The sequence below is a fragment of the Acipenser ruthenus genome, chromosome 7 (genome assembly GCF_902713425.1).
Source record: "Acipenser ruthenus chromosome 7, fAciRut3.2 maternal haplotype, whole genome shotgun sequence".
In the NCBI taxonomy this organism is placed as follows: Eukaryota; Metazoa; Chordata; class Actinopteri; order Acipenseriformes; family Acipenseridae; genus Acipenser; species Acipenser ruthenus.
In genome coordinates this window covers 22844066-22867132 of record NC_081195.1, presented here as the reverse complement: position 1 = coordinate 22867132, position 23067 = coordinate 22844066, and the positions used below count along the sequence as shown (strand labels likewise).

At 36.6% G+C, this 23067-nt stretch overlaps 1 protein-coding gene and 2 long non-coding RNA genes across 4 annotated transcripts in view; 1 reads left to right on the top strand and 2 right to left on the bottom strand.

Annotated features, from left to right (window-relative positions):
• LOC117415084 (mRNA decay activator protein ZFP36L2-B-like) overlaps positions 1 to 7524 on the top strand; it is a 55548-nt gene extending 48024 nt beyond the window's left edge. Inside the window, exons 1-2 of one of the 2 annotated variants that reach the window (XM_034025025.3) lie at positions 3754 to 3943; positions 4771 to 7524. In XM_034025025.3, the coding sequence (XP_033880916.2) occupies positions 3890 to 3943; positions 4771 to 5916 (1200 nt within the window). In that variant the 5' untranslated portion in view covers positions 3754 to 3889 and the 3' untranslated portion in view covers positions 5917 to 7524. Of the gene's footprint in view, positions 1 to 3753; positions 3944 to 4770 lie in introns of those variants that run through there. The other variant, XM_059026661.1, reaches the window with a different exon arrangement.
• An 8763-nt stretch (positions 7525 to 16287) lies between these two features.
• Positions 16288 to 17420, bottom strand: LOC131737465 (uncharacterized). The gene is made up of 2 exons (XR_009329086.1): positions 17347 to 17420; positions 16288 to 16594 (listed from the first exon to the last, which is right to left on the bottom strand). It is a non-coding gene; the product is annotated as an uncharacterized LOC131737465 (long non-coding RNA).
• A 3957-nt stretch (positions 17421 to 21377) lies between these two features.
• On the bottom strand, positions 21378 to 22510 carry LOC131737464 (uncharacterized). The gene is made up of 2 exons (XR_009329085.1): positions 22437 to 22510; positions 21378 to 21684 (listed from the first exon to the last, which is right to left on the bottom strand). It is a non-coding gene; the product is annotated as an uncharacterized LOC131737464 (long non-coding RNA).
• Between the last annotated feature and the right edge of the window lie 557 nt (positions 22511 to 23067).

The window sequence follows — 23067 nt, the reverse complement described above, 5'->3', positions numbered from 1 at the left end:
CAAGAGAAGGCAGTAGGAAATATCATTTTAAAATCATCATTCAAACAGGACAGCAACACTTAAAACAATCACAAAAACAGCAATGCAAAATAAAAGCATACAAAATAGAACAGTTTAAATTGACATGCTCCTGGTCACATTCCTACAGGATAAACAACCCTGGGCAGATTTCAAATACATATTTTTGAGTGATTTAAAAAGGTTTTGTGAAGAGGCTGTTTCTATGTTCAAAAGGCGATTCCAAATATGAGATGCTTGATATACAAAGGCACGTTGGCCCATATTAGATCTCAATTTAGGGATTTTAAGAGTAGGCACATCATTTGATTTTAGTGCATTGGTAGGGTTATATGTCTCTAATAGTGTCTCAGAGAATTCAAACCAGTCAAACCCAATCGTCTTTTGTTTGTTTGTTTGTTTTTTCCAGATCATTGTCAATATATGCTTCGGCAATTGACCTGACTCTGTAACTATTAATGTCCTTTGAGACTTTTCTAGTTATGTTGTCAAAACATACATACAACAACAACAACAACAAAACTGTGTGAAAAAAATTCAAGCTGACATTACTAACACCTTGGAATAAAAACACCCAGTTGATTGTCCACAAAACTGGATAAACTGGATGTAATGCAACAAAGAGAAGATTCTACTAAAAAAAAAAAAAAACACAACACCCCTGACCTGCCTATTTCTACAGAGGTATTAAATGAAATATTTAATTGCATTTTTTGTGTTTAAAATAAAGTTTCTGTTTAGTTTTTCTAATGTCTTAAAGGCAAACGGCAGTGAAATATACTGTGTACCGGTGACAGACTGAGCTATCCCTATTACTGTTTAGAAGCCAGTCGTCAACTATAAATATTGTATTACATTGTATTATTGTGTGTACATCTCAGCTTGGGATTGCTTGATCCCTACCTTGATAAGCTCCCATGAGCTTATCTCCTAGCCAGTATATACAGCTATGGCCAAAAGTGTTGCATCACCCTATAGAATTAACACATTTTGCTTCATAGTCAAATGAAACTTGATGAATAATGTTACGTTAACATATTGAATTACACACCGCTTTGTAGTTTTCTATATACTTAACAAGGAAAAAAATACATAAAAAAATGACAAAAATTAACATTTCAAAATCTAACAGAAAATATCATTTTGCTGTTTCTTTGTTTACATGATGTTAAATAAAAGATATAAATTATGTTCATACAGTTTTTTTTAAAAAATGATGTATCTAAATAAAGACAGGGACCACTCATCCCACCATGTGACAGCACCTGGCTGTAAAATGCTATCACAGAGAATGCCTCTGGGTGCAGGGCAGCCTGTAGACAGCCGTCCTGGGAGCACAGGCACAGTGGTAAGAATCACACCACAGCACTGTGTAAGGTGAGAAGGTTAAAACACAGTGATTGTATTGTAGCAGTGTGATGTCTCATTGTGATACAGTAATAATGTTCTGTAATCTGAACAAACTATCAATATTTGCTTTTCTTTTCTTTTTTTATTTCTTTTTTTGCAAACCTTCTCTCCTTGCGGGAATTCCTTTCAGGCTATTTATTATCATATATATATATATATATATATATATATATATATATATATATATATATATATATATATATGAGCATAATTGTGATCTTTTATGTAACATCATGTAATCAAAGAAACTACAAAATAACATCGGAAAAGTTTGCCAGAAGCCATAATAGTAGTACGGTATTTCATGTTAGATTCCAAAATGTCACATTTTTCAATTGCCAGTTTTTTGTCTACAAAGCGATATGTAATTCAACATGTGAACATAACATTATCCAGCAGGTTTCATTCGACTTTATGAAGCAAAATTAGTTCATACTACTGGGTGATGCAAAACTTTTGACATCACTGTACAGAACTGATATTGCCAGGAGGTATTCTACTGTGTGAGGATTACAGGTGATATATTTACGTAGGTGTCAATGGTGACTCATACACATGTTTACACTTAGGAAAAGGTGCACATAACAGCTATTGTTCATTATAAGTACTGTATATTTTTCTTTACCGGTATCACCCTTTCCATCATGGAAAAATGCTGCAAATATTCAAATTATTATTATTATTATTATTATTATTATTATTATTATTAGTATTATTATTATTATTATTATTATTATTATTTATTTCTTAGCAGACACCCTTATCCAGGGCGACTTACAATCGTAAGCAAATACATTTCAAGTGTTACAATACATCCCATTTGAGACCCATATAATGTTATAATATGAATAATATTTTTGATTCCTTAAATATTTTCCAGAGGTTAATTATACATATTCAAACCCATTGAAATGTTTACTACAATACATTTTCACTCTAGTTTGGTTTAGCACTGCTATATTGTGAATTTACTAAGCTGCAGGTCATTTAAACTGTAACATTCATACATAACACCCATTAGTAGGAATGTCAAAACTAGTCAAAACTAAAGGTGTAAAAAAGTAGATGGCCAGGTGCCTCCATATCTCCGCTAATTTTGATACATCTCAATAATTAAAGAAGCACTAAAGAATGACCTTACCAAGTTCCATCACAAATGGAGAAGCAGATATCACATAAAAGGAAAAATACATGTTTGCTAGAATATGTGTTTCATTCAAAACATCCCATTTGAGACCCATATAATGTTATAATATGAATAATATTTTTGGTTTGATTTAATTAGCTACCACTTTTAGACATGCTGTGACATCTTGTGTATTTACAGAAACTGTAAGTCAGGTGAATGACAAGTAAACGTTTTCTCTGACTAGGACACTGTCCAGAACCATCATTCAACTCGCTATAGAGGCAGGTTAAGAACACCTTTTGAAATGGACTTTGTGAATAAGAGGGTACACGACAGAGTGCTGTTTGATACAATTAGAGAAAGGGAGTTACAAATAAACAAAGCACACAAGGAATCCATCCATCAGTCAGATCAATTAAAATAAAGAATCAGTGAGACTTTTAAAAAAGGCTCTTATAAGTAAAGTTGATGCAAGTACTGCTTCCCATATGGACTGACAATATGTGTATTATGTTGGAGATGGAATATGACACACATACAGCCTATTCAATATATGTTGCATGTATAGGCATACGATTTAATTAGCCGGTACATTAAAAATGTTGAATATTCAAAATGGGCTGATAATTATGATATAGAAATGTATTACGATGTAAAATGTAAATATATGTCTTCCGGAATGTTAAAACATGTTATTTAAAAATGGCAAATATAATATCTTGATAGATATGTTTTATGATTTGTTAAAATAAAAACATATAATTGTATTTGGAGATCTTTGCAGTGGAGTAAAAAGTTTATGGAATATGTTACAGAACTATAAATATAAGGATACAAACTAAAAAGTATTTTTTTGCAACAGCAGTTGCATGTCATCGCCATTAGGAGCACATATCCCCAAACATTTAATTAGAAAAGAAAACGTCCATTCAAACGCATGGAAAACGACACAAGGTGTAAACCCTAACTCCGTACCTCTTTGTTTATTTCTGAACCTAAATACCTCTTTTAAGTGACAATTTGATGAATGACTTAATCAGCTCTTAACCTTGTGAAACTGAATTGCCATTATACATAACAGCGTCTATCTGTTTGCGTTTGGTCACTAGAACTAGTGACGTGACGTAACATTAAAACACCGCCCTCTGGGAGGGGTCTCGTGCTCGCGGTTTATGTATAAAGATTCCAGAAGCTCTGGAGTTTTCAAGTTCCCGAGAGTTTGTTTGGAGTTATTAGGAAGAGTGCTATCGGCTTGATTTTGAGACTGTTTTAACTGGGATACGATCCCGAACCATATCACCAAGCCTGCTCAGCAAAAAAAAAAAAAAAAAAATGCCCTCCGACTTTCTCACCCCGTTTATGGAGTTGGACGATGAATTCTGCAAGGTGAGAATATATATATATATATATGATTTTTGTGATTTACAATTTCATCTCATTACAACTGTCCCAGAATATAGGGATCAACTTATTTAGTGGTATTTTTAAGAAACCACATTTGATATTGATACAATGTGGCTGCAAGGCAAAACAGAGTAATGATGGTGTCGTCTTCATTGATATCGTAACACCTGAATTTATGATGTTTGTGATGTCAAAATAAGCAAAAACGTTATATTTCAAGGTAAGGTTTAGTTTCGTTGTACAGCTATGGATGGACACAGGTTTTGCATAACCTAGAATTTTAGTATTGAGACATCATTATATATATATATATATATATATATATATATATATATATATATATATATATATATATATATATATATATATATATATATATATGAACATAATTTAGATATTTTACTGAACATCATGCAATCAAATAAACTACAACATTGTATCGCAAAAGTCTACCGGAACCCATAATCGTAGTGCAGTATTTCATGTTAGATTTTTAAATGTCACACTTAAAAAAAAAAAAAAAAATAATAATCAGTTTTTCATTAAGTATATGGAAAATTACAAAAGCGGTATGTAATTCAATATGTTAACTTAATATTGTTCAGCAGGTTTCTTTTGACATTATGAAGCAAAATTAGTTAATTCTATAGGGTGATGCAAAACTTATGTCCATAGCTGTTTAGGTTCTGTTTACCCAAGTCTTTTTGCAAAAGTGCACTGCTTTGTTTTAGTTGTTGTTTAGTTATCTTAAAGAAACGGTTTGATGTAGTTTACTCACGCTTTGTTTTGTGTTTCTCCCTTAATTACAGAACTTTCTCACCATGGATTTGACAGGTGGCGTTATGCCTAGTTTGACGCAAAAGAAGACACGAGGATTCCAACGCAGGCACTCGACTTGCCCCGTCACCCTCCCCAACTCCAAATTCAATAACGGCAGCGCAGACCAACTCAGCGAGCATTCCGGGTGGCCTCTGCAGCCGCAGGACAGTCAACACTGGAGCCGGGAGATGCAGCAGCAACTTCCCCGGTCCTGCCTCAATCAGATCCCGTTCAGGGTGGACCGCTCGGTCAGCATGATCGAAAGCCAGGTCAGCAATTTCGGTGGTCCTCCTCAGGTCGCTCCCCCTCCTCTGGCACCCCCTCCCGGCTTGGGAAGCAGCACTAGTTCCTTGTCCCCTTCCAAATCGCCCACTTCCCCTGCCCCTGCCCCCATGTCTTCGCGGTACAAAACTGAGCTGTGCCGTACCTTCGACGAGAGCGGCACTTGCAAATACGGAAGTAAGTGCCAATTCGCACATGGCACAGACGAGGTTCGAGGTCTCTCTAGGCACCCCAAATACAAAACCGAGCCCTGCCGTACATTCCACACCATTGGTTTCTGTCCCTACGGCGCCCGCTGCCACTTTATCCATAACGCAGACGAGCAGCGCCCCGCCGCAGCCACCGATGCGCAGCAGGCACGTCCCCAGCTCCGCCAGAGTATAAGCTTCGCCGGTTTCTCAACCAGGTACACCTCCGGCTTCCAAAATCTCAATGAGCCCCTAGCCTTCTCGAGAGCTTCCTCTGTGTCTCCTCCACCTTCCACTGGCAGCCCTGAGTTACTCTCCCCCATTTTTCCCGAACCCAGAGCTCTCAAGCACAGCTACCCTTTCTATGGGGAAGTCGGCAACGATCAGCCTGCCACCCCAAGCTTTTACGCGGTCACTGACTCCAACTGCGCACAATGTCCGTACGGCACTGACCAAAACGGGCTTCAGCCGGCCACAACCCACAACCACCATAGGACTGTCTTTACTTTACCGGGGCTGCCTCTGCTTCAGAGAAGCGCCTCGGCGGACTCGCTCTCAGACCAGGAAGACTACACCAGCTCAAGCAGCCTCAGTGGCTCCGAGTCCCCGAGCTTCGAAGGCAGGCGGCTCCCCATATTCAGCAGGATCTCCGTGTCAGACGACTAAAAGGAAGCAGCTTTTCAGTTATAGTAACGCCGCCAATGCGGTGCACATTGCATTTCTTGTTATCAAAATGAAAGTAAGCAGCTCTGCAGTTGTCTGCCACTGTTTGTCTCCTAGCCCCGATTCTGTATACTGTCGTATACATTTGTAGCTACTGTGGGTACTTCTATTGTATTAGCTTTAAACATGTGTGTGTGTGTATATATATATATATATATATATATATATATATATATATATATATATATATATATATATATATATATATATATATAGACTTACATAAAGAAGAAAGTTCTATTTCTGAATTTTCTGTACCCATTTTTTTTAGCTCTAATAATTAGTAATATTGTAGGCGTTGTACAGACTAACCATTGCTAGATTGAAACATTTTTATATTAGTGACGCGCATTTGGCAAGCTTGAATAGTTTTTTTTTAACCTACAGTGTGTGTGTGTGTGTGTGCAAATCGCCTTTTTAAAAGTGCCATACACGGAGGTCAAAGCAACTATTCACGGCATACACTTACTAGTTAGAAAATGGCATGCCTTATAGCAATGGTTCAGCCCACGGTCTCTGCCATTACGGTGCACGTTACCAAAGCTGAGGTTGCTATAGTTACCTTACGTTTTTGTAACTGCAGTTAACATGAAATATTATGTTTATTCCAAAATGTCTGTAAAATGTAGCCTTCTTTGAAGACAGTATTGTTGACTATAGCCTAACTCTAATGCTCTGTACATTTGTATCGTTATTTATTTGTATTGCTGTTTTGTTTTTTGTTATTTTGTATACAATTATTATTTCATAATGCTTTCTTAGTGTGAAGAAATGGTGTTATTGTAACCCTGCTTTTTTGTTGATTTTTTTTTTTTTATCCAATGATTTGTAGTATGTTGGCTATCTTGTAGCTTTAAGAAAAAATAATACACAGAGTTTCTTGAATGTAGATCTATCTCAGGATTTAGAAGACACGTATGAATAATAATATTTTTAATAATAATTAAAAACAAAAAGTTTATGAGATCTAGAGCAAGTCTCGTATACTATTAATAGAGATTGTGATACATATTTAATTGGTTGAGTACACTAAAAACAAATACAATGTGGCAATTAAAAATAAAATATGAATCTCCCTTAATGGTTACAGGGCTTGAGTTGCCTATAAAGTTTATGCCATAAGAAGTGTTTTAAAATAGGTGTTCTTTATGTTGTGTTCATTTTATTACTTTTGCAACTGTACTCGATAGTAAACAGAGTATAGCAATGTAGACATGAAGTGTTTGTATAACCTTTGCCTTAACTTCATGACAGAAAAAAAAGCTTTTACATTTGTTAACTTAAAATGTTTTATTTATTTTATGTTGTGGTCGTATATCTTGTTTGTTTTGGATTTTCTTTTTATTTAATGACTTTGTTTACATTCCATTGCATGGGAATCGTTTTTGTTTATACCTTGATATATTTTTGACACCTTTTTTTATAAAAAATAATAAAAAAAAAGTTTTATTAAATAATAATAACAATGAAACAAATTATTGGCTTCCTATTTTCTTAGTTATTCAGAAAATAAAGTCAAATAAAAATATATGTTTATTATTTTAATGGTAAGCCTTGTTGTCTAACTTTCTTTGCAGAAAACAAAATAAATTAGCCCCAGAGAGCTAAAATATTGTTGAGAGCTGTTGCTTATATTCAAATTTGTAAGTAAAACTTAGAACCTGTATGTTTCTTTTATAACAATGTTTCTTAAGAAGTTTTTCAATATGTTTCTTATGGATTAAATACATGCTTATGAAACTATATTAGACAGTTATTGTTTTTTTAACAGTCTAGAAAGGTTGTATTCAATATTTAATTTATAAATATTGAATAGGGCATAATATTTGAGATCTACAACCGTGTATTATGTTAGGAGTTTTGTAATGTAGTCATTTGGCAACATTACTAATGAATTGCTGGAATAATTATAGTAATTTGGCACTGCAGCAAAAGTAAATTAAGTGGTTTTAAATATCATGTAGGTTCTCCGCTTATTGTATGTGATAGTAGTTGGGTTTAAAACGTTATTCTTTTGGTACCATTTTGGAAGTATAATGAAATACACTTTATAAAGATCAGCTTGCAAAACAGACTGGACAACTCTTTTGAAAAGAGAGCCTGCATACAATAACTATTCCTTGGAAAAATAGAAAGGAAGAAAGAACTTGGTCAGATCTCTGTTGGCTTTGTGAAAACATTCTCCCTTTTCTTTTACAACATCTGTATGGTAATGTAACTTATGTAAATTAGAGGGGGGTCATTTGCAACTCCATTCAGCAGCTAAAGGGCTTGGAAGCAGATTTATTGCTAGCTAGCGAGAAGGGGAAAACCTGCCACTTTTTCAATGGGATGTCCAACTGTTTGCTGTGGAGCTGGGCTCTTTTCAAAAGAATCTCTGATGGACGGACCTTCTCTTATGTAATCACAAGCTACCACATTGGGAGCTATTGAAATGGGGGATGCATGCTGTCCTTCTGCTTAGCCCTAGCGACCCTTGGCAAGATAGCAATAAGTATGCATAATGTCAAGAAAGAGGAGATTTTTAATAAGAGAACATGGGGGGGGGGAGGAGGAGGAGGCACTGAAGTGCTATGCTAATTTTGATTGCTGAAATCTCCTGTGCTCCCAACTTACCATACCATGCCAACTTCCTTTATATAGCGTCACATTCACATTTTCAGATCTAATCATTTAAATAGGATATAATCCTTGGGATACTTTGAGGTTTGGAGGTTGATCAATGAGGACAGTAGTTTCAAAGTCTGATTTTCTGCATCTGTGTGGGTTAACATTATCGTATCCCCATCAATTTCTTTACATTTAAACACAGTTCTGCTGTCCTTTCACAAAACAATGGTATCACTAGACATTAGGGTTGGAATTTATCAGAGATCTAGCTACGCCACTTTACTGAAATTATATTTTCTGGTGTTGGATAAGTCGAAACGTCCTGGAAAATAATCGATCACCCTGCAACTACTGGCTCGGACCTGACGAAACTAAAGTCTTCTGATGTTTGAAATATGAACCCTCCAAAAAAAATAAGACACCCCCCTATAAATCAAGGGTGGTTTGGTCAGCATTTATTATCTGGTGTGGAACTTAATTAAAAAATCAGGTACCGTACACAAATGCTGGGCCTTACTGTGGCAGATATTGTTAATATATGTATTATCACTTGAAACATGCTTTAGCATAGACCATGAATATAACATTGTACATGTAACATTACAGAAATGCCTGAAATAACATCAGTCACTGGGGCATGTACTGTACTGGTATTCACCCTAGTGGTTACAACTGAAATTGCACAGGAGTAAACCTAAACTCGCAGTGAAAAGCTTTCAAAGTAGTTAATGATAAGAGGCGTCTCAAAACGACGACGCACAGGCTGCGATGTGAAGGGAATAATTTCAGGGTGTATATTCAGTAGGTTCCTGAGTTTAGTTCTTCTGAATAATCCAGCATTAAAACCCTAACACATTTTTAAAGTAGGCTAAAATAACATCTCACATACGTTTTAGTATATCTTTTTTTCCCTGGCCACTTGGGTATATTTAAAAAAATGTTAACAAAGCAATATGCACAACTATATTATAGCGCTAAAAGTACCTTCATTTTAAGCTGTATATTTTAGATAAATAATAATGAGTCCTTTTAATACCAGTTTAGATATGCCACGTAGCTCTCAGAATATTTTTTGACAGGCCTTTAGTAAATGCATTTACAGGTATATTTAATTATTTGTTTGTATTAATCATCTTCAATAATGATCAGATGCTTATTATTATTATTATTATTATTATTATTATTATTATTATTATTATTATTATTATTATTATTATTATTATTATTCAGTGTCATTTACAAGAAACTGCCACACTACACACCAAAATGGAAAATTAACTCTCTACTGCCACCGTGTGGATTAAGAAAATAACTAACAATAATACGTGTTAAAGGGGGTTTAAAATTCAGTAATTTCTTGTATATTAATGTGTAACCGGACTTGTAGTAGTAGGCCTAATTATCAATTTCGTTTAAATTATGCCTGAAGTAAAATCTCCCATTGACGTGCCCGCTCTTGTTTTCAAGCGCGTCCTGAGGATGTAAACAAGCAGCGTACCAATCACTATGCAAACCAGGTAGTGCCGCGTGCAGCAATTAGAATCTGAGAGGCCAAGTGACCAAAGAGAAAGGAAGTTTGAATAGACAGATTGCACTTCTGCCATGTATATATATAGTAGAATACAATACGCCCACATAAATAAATAAACGTAATGATTTCTGTACGTCCTGTTATTCGACTCTGAATTCACAATAATCTCGACAGGTGTTATTAACTGCAGTATTCATAAAACTTTATAACTTTGTTGAAGGGTGCTTCATCAATTAAACGGTAGCAGTTATTAGTGGTTATTAGGGCTACTACCACTAATAAACAGTTCGTAAACAACAGAATCATATTCTACGTTCAAAATACACATCACAAAGAATGTATTGTGGAGTAGCGGTTAGGATTCTAGACTCTTGACTGGAGGGTTGTGGGTTTAATCCCAGGTGGGGGACACTGCTGCTGTACCCTTGAGCAAGGTACTTTACCTAGATTGCACCAATAAATGGGTAATTGTATGTAAAAATAATGTGATATCTTGTAACAACTGAAAGTCGCCCTGGATAAGGGCGTCAGCTAAAAAATAAATAATAATAAATTCAATTTCTCGCAATTAATGAAACCCAGTTCAACAATCTATGGCAATGTTTATAAACCAGCTGCAAAAAAAAAACAGTCCTTCAAAAGCATTCCTTATTTATTTATGAATATGGCCAGTAGGCCTATATCTATAGGGATCACTTAACACATCGGCTACTAAGTTTGTTTGCATTTTTTAGAGTTAACGTTAAAATAATTTTTGCGGGGTTCAAACCATTAACCTACTAAACCTATGCGGTGTTTGTACTAACAACGAGTTTGTTTGAATCTTTGAACCGTTTCCAGTGCTTTAAATAAATGTATTATATTTGTAATATATTTCTATCAAACGCTCAATTTAAAACAAGGGAGGGAGAGAGAGAGAGAGAGAGAGAGAGAGAGAGAGAGAGAGAGAGGGAGAGAGAGAGAGAGAGAGAATAATGTCCTTTTTTATATCTGTGTGGGTATTTTTTTTGTTTGTTTGTTTGTTTGTTTGTTTTTGTTTTATCACACAGCTCTATAAATGTTTGCAAAAGTTTTGTAAACAATAGGGGAGTCCTTTGACCGATAGGATGGCTATTGTCGGATGATTTTACACCGAATTGCCAGGAGGGGAGGGGGGAGGGGTGGTGTTGCCATTTGCCAATAGAATGCAGCATTGTGTTCTCACCAGTGTCTCCGTACCTCTGCTTTCCAGCTGAGTCTTCTTTCTAATTCAAGGCGATCCTCCCTCCCATCTTCTGGAACAGCCGTCTAGACTTTAAATTACTCTTTTGGAATAGTGATAATAGGTGCTAAGGTTTTGGAGAGCTCCTTCAATAATTGCACTTGAGTCACCAGAGGTGAAAAGCTTTGGTTGTAAATAGGGAACAATCCACATTTATTTGTAAGGGTATCAGGTCTGAATGGAATTGAGGGTTCGATATGCAAATATAAAAGGAACTGTGTTTTACTAAAGTAATACGCAAGTCCTTGGCTCATAGCCCCAGACTTTTCCAAAGTCTATTTAATGGTCTTGAAACAGTTAGATATTTATATGACTGATTTATACCTTCGGATCCTTCGACAACCATCTAGAACAGTTTTATGAATATACATTTTAATTTTGTTTGTGAAAAAACGATTTTGAAAGGACATTTTTTCTTTAAATGAATTATAGGTTTTTGAAAAGGGCAGAATATCTGCTAATTAAGTACTATAATACTAGGCAATATACACAAAAGTACCATTATATGATTGTTGATGGAATGTTTCATACATAGAAGATCCGTTGTCTTTATTTTATTGGGGATACCCCCATAATGTGCAAGGTTATTTCTGTACACTGGGGCTTCAATGATGAAATGCCGAAATTCTCCACCTGAGGGCGCTGACCCCCTCCCCTTCCATCCCCTCCCCTCCCATGCGTAGTGACTCCGGCCCCGCCCCCTCAGGTGTAGTCCTGACTCGGGCCCCGCCCCCTCACCTGAATCACAGGTGCTGCGGGCAACATGGCGGCGAGGGAGGTTGTGCTCCTCCATTGCTATTTTTTTTGTTTGTTTTTTTAAAAAAAATGCGGACTACTAAATTGCTATTTCTCTGGGAGGAAATGTGAATCAGGCGTTTTAAAGGTAAGATATTGTTTTTCATTTTGCATAATGTTAACTGTTTGTTTAAGTATATATGTTGCCAGTACTAATAACGGTAATATATAATAATATCCATGCGTTGTAATTGTTTAATATAGGTGCATTTAACTGAAGTAATTTAATAAACGTGTTCAAGCATTAAAACGACACCATTTAACATTTTGTATGTAGCTCCTTTTAAAACGTTGTCTTCTGTGTGTCTTCATAAGTTACAAAAGCGCATTTCATGCAGTATGGGTGTTTTTTTCCTGTGTATTTAGTTAAACCAAACCAAAAACCCAAAACAGTCGAATACAAAAAGTAATAAAAACAGAAATTTTAAAAATAAAAAAAGTTTTAATTATAAAATTAAAAAACTAAGATAAAAAGCCAGTTTGTCAAAACAGAACAATTAAAAAGTCTAATTAATCATTAAGTTGTATTAAAAAAAGGACAAAAAGAAACTGAAGTTTTGATTGTAAAATAGATTAAAAAGCTATTTTGTAAAAATACGTTTTCAATCTTGATGTAAAAACGTTAAGCCCCAGTTTCCCTGCCAGAAGGCGACAGAGCATTCCAGAATGTATTAGTTATTACTGTAGCATTCCTAACTCTCTCTGATACACATTACAATATATAAATGAAAACGTGTAAATCGTGTTTTTGTGTTGTTTAGTTGACTTGAGGATACTGTGTCAAAAATATGATAACATATTTTAAACCTTGCAATAGCCTTTGTGTTACAATTAAAACTGAAAACAGAAAACAATTGAATAGACCATTTAAAAAAAAGTAATCAACATTGATTTTGAATCTCGTTTGCTGTCATTGCAATAATTATCTAATAATCTGGTCAAGAGTCCAGAACCCTAACCACCACTCCACAATACATTCTTTGTGGTGTGTATTTTGAACATAGAATATGATTCTGTTGTTTACGAACTGTTTATTATTATTAGTAGTAGTGTTTATTTATTTATGTATGTATGTATTTTCTTATAGGATCTCTGAACATGTACAGATGAACCTGAAGTCTGGTCTCCAAGTAACTACACTTGAAGATGATGTTCGATTACTACACTACTGTAAGTACAGCTTATGAATGATCAATACTGTACTCCAGCATAGTCATGCTTACTTGTTAACTTTAGCAAGGGCAACCATGAAGCGTTAGATCGTAGTTGGGTGAAGTAGGTGCTTCATTATTGCTTTTATAAGCTAATTCGTCTGTGTAAGTGATATAACACAATTTAATATACATGTTTGTATCAATCTGATATTGTAACATGGGCTGTTTAACATATCAGACGCGTGTTAAAATGAGAATGACATGCGTATTTTGCGTGTTCATAACGTTGGCGAATAGCTCGCAAATCAATGAGATGTGACTTAATTTACGCATTAGCACCAATATGTTAATGGTGAAATAGCATTTTTTTGTGAGTTTGTATAGGAGATTTTATTTGAGCTATAGGTCCTAATGCGGTGAATGCGCGAATATCCAATGTCAACCTAACTTCACCAGTGTACTCCACCATGTGAGATCGCTCACTGAATAGACAACATCAAATTACCCACGCTGTCCAATTATGTTTTTTTTTTAAGTGTACTGTAAAAAAAACAATACAAAAAACTGCAGCAACATTTGACTGTGCAAAATACTGAACGACTTAGTTTATTTGCTTTTAACTTTTCCTTTGGAACTCAAGATAGCACGCACAAATGCAGCGGCACAGAAATGATAGAACACATGTAAACCAAAGGCTCAACACGTTTTGGGTAATACCACTGTGTAACAATTTTTTTTTTTTTTTTTTGGTTCCTGGGTAGTAAGTGTTATTTCCTAATTGCTTATGCCTCAAAAGTATAGAAAATGGCTATTATTCCCCACAAACTTTGCTTTTGTGACCAGGACAGTGATATTTTGAAATTTACCTATTTCCAATGAGAAAACGGGCGGATTTGTGTCTTTTCGTTCACATAAAGTCAGAAAAAAACAACATATGAATCCAAATTAACATGTATTTATACTAAAGTAATACAAAAATGACTACAAAAGATTTAGAAGTGAGTAGTTTTTTGAGATTTACGATTATACTGTAAATCACTTTCACGAATCAGCCCCCAAATGTAGTCTCCCATCATGTTCTCGTTATACTGTCCTTGGTAGCGGCGTTCAAAGTCCAGTATATCCTGGTGGAAGCGCTCGCCTTGCTCCTCCGAGGACGCTCCCATGTTCTCCTTGAATTTATCAAGATGAGCATCAAGGATATGGACTTTGAGGGACATCCTACAGCCCATTGTGCCGTAGTTCTTCAGCAGAGTCTCAACCAGCTCCACATAGTTTTCGGCCTTGTGATTGCCCAGGAAGCCCCGAACCACTGCGACAAAGCTGTTCCAAGCCGCTTTCTCCTTACTAGTGAGCTTCTTGGGGAATTCATTGCACTCCAGAATCTTCTTTATCTGTGGTCCGACGAAGACACCGGCTTTGACCTTTGCCTCAGACAGCTTAGGGAAGAAGTCTTGAAGGTACTTGAAGGCTGCCGACTCCTTATCTAGAACTCTGACAAAGTGTTTCATAAGGCCCAATTTGATGTGCAGTGGTGGTATCAGCACCTTCCGGCGGTCCCAGCCGTACTCATCATACTTCAAGGCGTCCAGCAAGGTCTTGATGCTGTTGTAATCCTCTTTGAGGTGCATCGAGTGAGCCAGGGGAAGAGACGGGTACTTGTTACCATTATGGAGCAGCACGGAGACTACATTTGGAGGCTGATTCGTGAAAGTGATTTACAGTATAATCGTAAATCTCGAAAAACTACTCACTTCTAAATCTTTTGTAGTCATTTTTGTATTACTTTAGTATAAATACATGTTAATTTGGATTCATATGTTGTTTTTTTCTGACTTTATGTGAACGAAAAGACACAAATCCGCCCGTTTTCTCATTGGAAATAGGTAAATTTCAAAATATCACTCCTGGTCACAAAAGCAAAGTTTGTGGGGAATAATAGCCATTTTCTATACTTTTGAGGCATAAGCAATTAGGAAATAACACTTACTACCCAGGAACAAAAATTGTGTTACATAGTTCAAGTTCAAGTTCATTGTGTGTCTCATTGTGTTTTGTTTGTTTATTTCAGGAAAACGATGATGATTTTAAACAATATTTGTATATTTTATAATCCTGTTGACGTTGGTTCATATTCTAGTAAACGCAACATAATTGCTACAGCAGTATTTGTGTAATTGTAATGACACGCTGTTGTTGCTAACGTTTGCAAGTGTTACATTTACAGTATGCCGAATTTGTTTCCGTGTATGTTTCTATCAATTGATTCAATAAATGTGTTTTTTTTTCTTTTAGTATGCCTTGTTTCTTGACGTCACGGATGATGTACTGGTGTTTGGTGACGTTTTTGGCAAGGCAAGAAAAATCTTCCTCTGTGCACGTGCAGCCCGTATCTAACAAACCACGCAATGGGAAACGCTATTTCAGGGTTTGCTGGATACTGTCGATGCTACCCTTGGTTGTGCTGGCGAAAATTTTCCCGCCAAAAAACAGAGTGAGAGTGAGAGTGAGAGTGAGAGTGAGAGTGAGAGTGAGAGTGAGAGTGAGAGTGAGAGTGAGAGTGAGAGTGTGAGTGTTTGTGTTTGTGTTTGTGTTTGTGTTTGTGAGTGAGTGAGTGTATATATATATATAGGGGATCTCTCTCTCTCTCTCTCTCTCTCTCTCTCTCTCTCTCTCTCTCTCTCTCTCTCTCTCTGTCTCTCTCTCTCTCTCTCTCTCTCTCTCTCTCTCTCTGTTTTTTGGCGGGAAAATTTGCACCGACACAAAAAGGGGGTGGCCTCTGCAGTATCCAACAAAAAAAATGAAACGGAGTACCCCTTGCCAGTTGCGCAAGCTGAAAAAACGAATCTCCATGGCATCGTTTGTTAGATACTGTATTCGCCACTGGTCTCAGCAAGGTTGCCGCACCAAACAACTTATCAGACAACATGGACCTAGTGGAAAACGATGGAAAGACACATCAATAAACAATACAACTTTTATTACACAATGAATCCAAGACGTTAAGCATACACACAATCAAGCAGGTAAATAGCGATCACAATTCAACAACTCAGTACATAGAAATAAACTACTGCACATTCCTGGGTTAACACAGGCACGTAACATGACTGTAAATGCAAAACATGTAAATGTATCAACCTGAAAAAAACGACAACTTGCCAACAAGTCACGGACTCCATCTCCTTGCTTCAACCTCCAGGGATTCTCAAGGAAGGCAGGAACTGCAAAGTTGCCGAGGAAAAGTGTATCAGAAGTCGGACGGCTTCTCTGAAAAAGTAGCAATAATAACAATTAACAAACAAAAGAATAAGCAGCGTGGCAACATACAAAACAGTGACACTGCTCTGACACCGAAGGATGTAAATGCATATATAGTATTGTCTGCAAAGTCTCAAACAGAATTGACAAAATATGCATAAATAAGAACGACTATCTTCCTTATAGAATACCCGGGATAAGTCGCATCCACTTCTGTACTGCATTTTTCTTCTCATAAATGACAGCAGGGCAAAATGTCAACACATCCTTATCTATCTTTAACATGTAATGCATCGTAATTAAATTACATATGCCGTTAGAATACATTGTGTGCCCATACAGAACTAGCTATTCTGAAATGACCATGTCTGAGGTAATACAGTACTGTGTATGTCTATCGCAAAAGCGTTTCTACATTACTTTGTGGGAACAAACTTAACTGTTGTTTTTCTTTTATTAAAATGAATATATCCATGATATATTTAGGCAATGATTTTATGTTTCGAATGCATATATAACTTTACGCAAATATATTGATATCCTAATACTGATTTCCCAGAGATATGTGTATCTCACAAGTCTGGTCAATAGTCCAAAATGTACCGTTTGAATGCTGGTAATAGTCATGCACATGATAATATGTGTGGTAAAAGACATATTAAATCGTTAAGAATAAAACAAAATGAAACGCAAACATGAAGGCGGCAATGCAATCTAATAATGCACAGTAATCTGTAAGAGAAAGTAAGCTCCCCGCTTACCATGAAACAAGCTTCAATCAGTCACCGATTTCACATCCTCCCATAATAGACAGGATCCTGCGCTGCACGATGCATTCGTTTCTGAAAATGAAATAAGAAATAACGTGTTCGGATTAGGTACCGTTCACAATAGGAAACAGCTTGGATGATCCCATTCACATTGCACCACATATAGACTGCAAAATCTTAGACAGAAATCATATATGCAACTTTTCTGCTATGGTTATTTTTGTCTGCAGTTGTTTTGTTTTTTTAAGCTAAATATTACATTTCATAAATGACTGATTGCATGTGAAATATCAAAGTGCATGTGAAAAATAAACACAGGTTTCTATTCCAGATCCAGTTAGAATGTATTTACTGCCCATTCTGGAATGACCATGTCTGTGTTTTCAGAGCGCATTCCGTCACCAGTATATTTTAATAAAGCGCACATTATAATGCACGAATCACGTGGGTGTGTAAATGTATATCCTCAGTAATTACACAGGCTTTCTGTGTGAAGTATGCGTGCACCTATGTCTGTATGTAGCCTAACAATATGACGTTGTCATGCAGAAATTGTATTTAAATGGTATCTTAATTACAAAATACTGCAATCTAATAATGCACAATAATCTGTAAGAGAAAATAAACTCTCCACTTACCATGAAACAAGCCTGGATCAGTCAAGGATTTCATATGACGACCCTGCACTCAGACAGATATATAAACTGCGATTAAACAGCATAATCTAACTAGAAAATATTGTACCTATCACAAAAGAGTTGATGATGATTCAATTCGTATTGTATTATATATAATAATTTTGACAGGTTATTACAAGTATGATTTTTTTATTTTTTTATTATTATTTTTTTTTTACCGGCTGTTGATTTTGCTGCATACAATACTGGCATAGAATTTGTAATAACTAAGGCTCCTACTTTCAATTTTCTAATAGCAAGCCACATTTACCCCCCTCCCTCCCTCTCCCCCTCCTCCCTCCCTGCTGCACCTGCGATTCAGGTGAGGGGGCGGGACCACAGTCAGAACTACATCTGTGGGGGCGTGGTCAGTCAGGACTACACCTATGGGGGCGTGGTCAGTCAGGACTACACCTGGAGGGGGGGCGTGTCCGAAACAGAACAGCAGGACTCCAACTCCACCAGGTGGAGAATATCGACATTTCATCATTGGTGCCCCACTGTACAACAGTGTTTGCAATGTAAGAAGCAAAAGTGAAACTTCTTTACAGTAAAGAAGAGCGTGTACCGGCCATGATGTCATCTGATGTTGTCATCGGACCCCTACCAGCATTGATATTTATGTTAAGCTGTATCCATGGTGTTAGAATGGTGTGACATCACAATTGGATGACAAACTCAAATTATGACATCTATAAAAAATTATGACGCATTAGCACCAATATGTTAATGGTGAAATAGCATTTTTTTGTGAGTTTGTATAGGAGATTTTATTTGAGCTATAGGTCCTAATGCGGTGAATGCGCGAATATCCAATGTCAACCTAACTTCACCAGTGTACTCCACCATGTGAGATCGCTCACTGAATAGACAACATCAAATTACCCACGCTGTCCAATTATGTTTTTTTTTTAAGTGTACTGTAAAAAAAACAATACAAAAAACTGCAGCAACATTTGACTGTGCAAAATACTGAACGACTTAGTTTATTTGCTTTTAACTTTTCCTTTGGAACTCAAGATAGCACGCACAAATGCAGCGGCACAGAAATGATAGAACACATGTAAACCAAAGGCTCAACACGTTTTGGGTAATACCACTGTGTAACAATTTTTTTTTTTTTTTTTTGGTTCCTGGGTAGTAAGTGTTATTTCCTAATTGCTTATGCCTCAAAAGTATAGAAAATGGCTATTATTCCCCACAAACTTTGCTTTTGTGACCAGGACAGTGATATTTTGAAATTTACCTATTTCCAATGAGAAAACGGGCGGATTTGTGTCTTTTCGTTCACATAAAGTCAGAAAAAAACAACATATGAATCCAAATTAACATGTATTTATACTAAAGTAATACAAAAATGACTACAAAAGATTTAGAAGTGAGTAGTTTTTTGAGATTTACGATTATACTGTAAATCACTTTCACGAATCAGCCCCCAAATGTAGTCTCCCATCATGTTCTCGTTATACTGTCCTTGGTAGCGGCGTTCAAAGTCCAGTATATCCTGGTGGAAGCGCTCGCCTTGCTCCTCCGAGGACGCTCCCATGTTCTCCTTGAATTTATCAAGATGAGCATCAAGGATATGGACTTTGAGGGACATCCTACAGCCCATTGTGCCGTAGTTCTTCAGCAGAGTCTCAACCAGCTCCACATAGTTTTCGGCCTTGTGATTGCCCAGGAAGCCCCGAACCACTGCGACAAAGCTGTTCCAAGCCGCTTTCTCCTTACTAGTGAGCTTCTTGGGGAATTCATTGCACTCCAGAATCTTCTTTATCTGTGGTCCGACGAAGACACCGGCTTTGACCTTTGCCTCAGACAGCTTAGGGAAGAAGTCTTGAAGGTACTTGAAGGCTGCCGACTCCTTATCTAGAACTCTGACAAAGTGTTTCATAAGGCCCAATTTGATGTGCAGTGGTGGTATCAGCACCTTCCGGCGGTCCCAGCCGTACTCATCATACTTCAAGGCGTCCAGCAAGGTCTTGATGCTGTTGTAATCCTCTTTGAGGTGCATCGAGTGAGCCAGGGGAAGAGACGGGTACTTGTTACCATTATGGAGCAGCACGGAGACTACATTTGGAGGCTGATTCGTGAAAGTGATTTACAGTATAATCGTAAATCTCGAAAAACTACTCACTTCTAAATCTTTTGTAGTCATTTTTGTATTACTTTAGTATAAATACATGTTAATTTGGATTCATATGTTGTTTTTTTCTGACTTTATGTGAACGAAAAGACACAAATCCGCCCGTTTTCTCATTGGAAATAGGTAAATTTCAAAATATCACTCCTGGTCACAAAAGCAAAGTTTGTGGGGAATAATAGCCATTTTCTATACTTTTGAGGCATAAGCAATTAGGAAATAACACTTACTACCCAGGAACAAAAATTGTGTTACATAGTTCAAGTTCAAGTTCATTGTGTGTCTCATTGTGTTTTGTTTGTTTATTTCAGGAAAACGATGATGATTTTAAACAATATTTGTATATTTTATAATCCTGTTGACGTTGGTTCATATTCTAGTAAACGCAACATAATTGCTACAGCAGTATTTGTGTAATTGTAATGACACGCTGTTGTTGCTAACGTTTGCAAGTGTTACATTTACAGTATGCCGAATTTGTTTCCGTGTATGTTTCTATCAATTGATTCAATAAATGTGTTTTTTTTTCTTTTAGTATGCCTTGTTTCTTGACGTCACGGATGATGTACTGGTGTTTGGTGACGTTTTTGGCAAGGCAAGAAAAATCTTCCTCTGTGCACGTGCAGCCCGTATCTAACAAACCACGCAATGGGAAACGCTATTTCAGGGTTTGCTGGATACTGTCGATGCTACCCTTGGTTGTGCTGGCGAAAATTTTCCCGCCAAAAAACAGAGTGAGAGTGAGAGTGAGAGTGAGAGTGAGAGTGAGAGTGAGAGTGAGAGTGAGAGTGAGAGTGAGAGTGAGAGTGTGAGTGTTTGTGTTTGTGTTTGTGTTTGTGTTTGTGTTTGTGAGTGAGTGAGTGTATATATATATATAGGGGATCTCTCTCTCTCTCTCTCTCTCTCTCTCTCTCTCTCTCTCTCTCTCTCTCTCTCTGTCTCTCTCTCTCTCTCTCTCTCTCTCTCTCTCTCTCTGTTTTTTGGCGGGAAAATTTGCACCGACACAAAAAGGGGGTGGCCTCTGCAGTATCCAACAAAAAAAATGAAACGGAGTACCCCTTGCCAGTTGCGCAAGCTGAAAAAACGAATCTCCATGGCATCGTTTGTTAGATACTGTATTCGCCACTGGTCTCAGCAAGGTTGCCGCACCAAACAACTTATCAGACAACATGGACCTAGTGGAAAACGATGGAAAGACACATCAATAAACAATACAACTTTTATTACACAATGAATCCAAGACGTTAAGCATACACACAATCAAGCAGGTAAATAGCGATCACAATTCAACAACTCAGTACATAGAAATAAACTACTGCACATTCCTGGGTTAACACAGGCACGTAACATGACTGTAAATGCAAAACATGTAAATGTATCAACCTGAAAAAAACGACAACTTGCCAACAAGTCACGGACTCCATCTCCTTGCTTCAACCTCCAGGGATTCTCAAGGAAGGCAGGAACTGCAAAGTTGCCGAGGAAAAGTGTATCAGAAGTCGGACGGCTTCTCTGAAAAAGTAGCAATAATAACAATTAACAAACAAAAGAATAAGCAGCGTGGCAACATACAAAACAGTGACACTGCTCTGACACCGAAGGATGTAAATGCATATATAGTATTGTCTGCAAAGTCTCAAACAGAATTGACAAAATATGCATAAATAAGAACGACTATCTTCCTTATAGAATACCCGGGATAAGTCGCATCCACTTCTGTACTGCATTTTTCTTCTCATAAATGACAGCAGGGCAAAATGTCAACACATCCTTATCTATCTTTAACATGTAATGCATCGTAATTAAATTACATATGCCGTTAGAATACATTGTGTGCCCATACAGAACTAGCTATTCTGAAATGACCATGTCTGAGGTAATACAGTACTGTGTATGTCTATCGCAAAAGCGTTTCTACATTACTTTGTGGGAACAAACTTAACTGTTGTTTTTCTTTTATTAAAATGAATATATCCATGATATATTTAGGCAATGATTTTATGTTTCGAATGCATATATAACTTTACGCAAATATATTGATATCCTAATACTGATTTCCCAGAGATATGTGTATCTCACAAGTCTGGTCAATAGTCCAAAATGTACCGTTTGAATGCTGGTAATAGTCATGCACATGATAATATGTGTGGTAAAAGACATATTAAATCGTTAAGAATAAAACAAAATGAAACGCAAACATGAAGGCGGCAATGCAATCTAATAATGCACAGTAATCTGTAAGAGAAAGTAAGCTCCCCGCTTACCATGAAACAAGCTTCAATCAGTCACCGATTTCACATCCTCCCATAATAGACAGGATCCTGCGCTGCACGATGCATTCGTTTCTGAAAATGAAATAAGAAATAACGTGTTCGGATTAGGTACCGTTCACAATAGGAAACAGCTTGGATGATCCCATTCACATTGCACCACATATAGACTGCAAAATCTTAGACAGAAATCATATATGCAACTTTTCTGCTATGGTTATTTTTGTCTGCAGTTGTTTTGTTTTTTTAAGCTAAATATTACATTTCATAAATGACTGATTGCATGTGAAATATCAAAGTGCATGTGAAAAATAAACACAGGTTTCTATTCCAGATCCAGTTAGAATGTATTTACTGCCCATTCTGGAATGACCATGTCTGTGTTTTCAGAGCGCATTCCGTCACCAGTATATTTTAATAAAGCGCACATTATAATGCACGAATCACGTGGGTGTGTAAATGTATATCCTCAGTAATTACACAGGCTTTCTGTGTGAAGTATGCGTGCACCTATGTCTGTATGTAGCCTAACAATATGACGTTGTCATGCAGAAATTGTATTTAAATGGTATCTTAATTACAAAATACTGCAATCTAATAATGCACAATAATCTGTAAGAGAAAA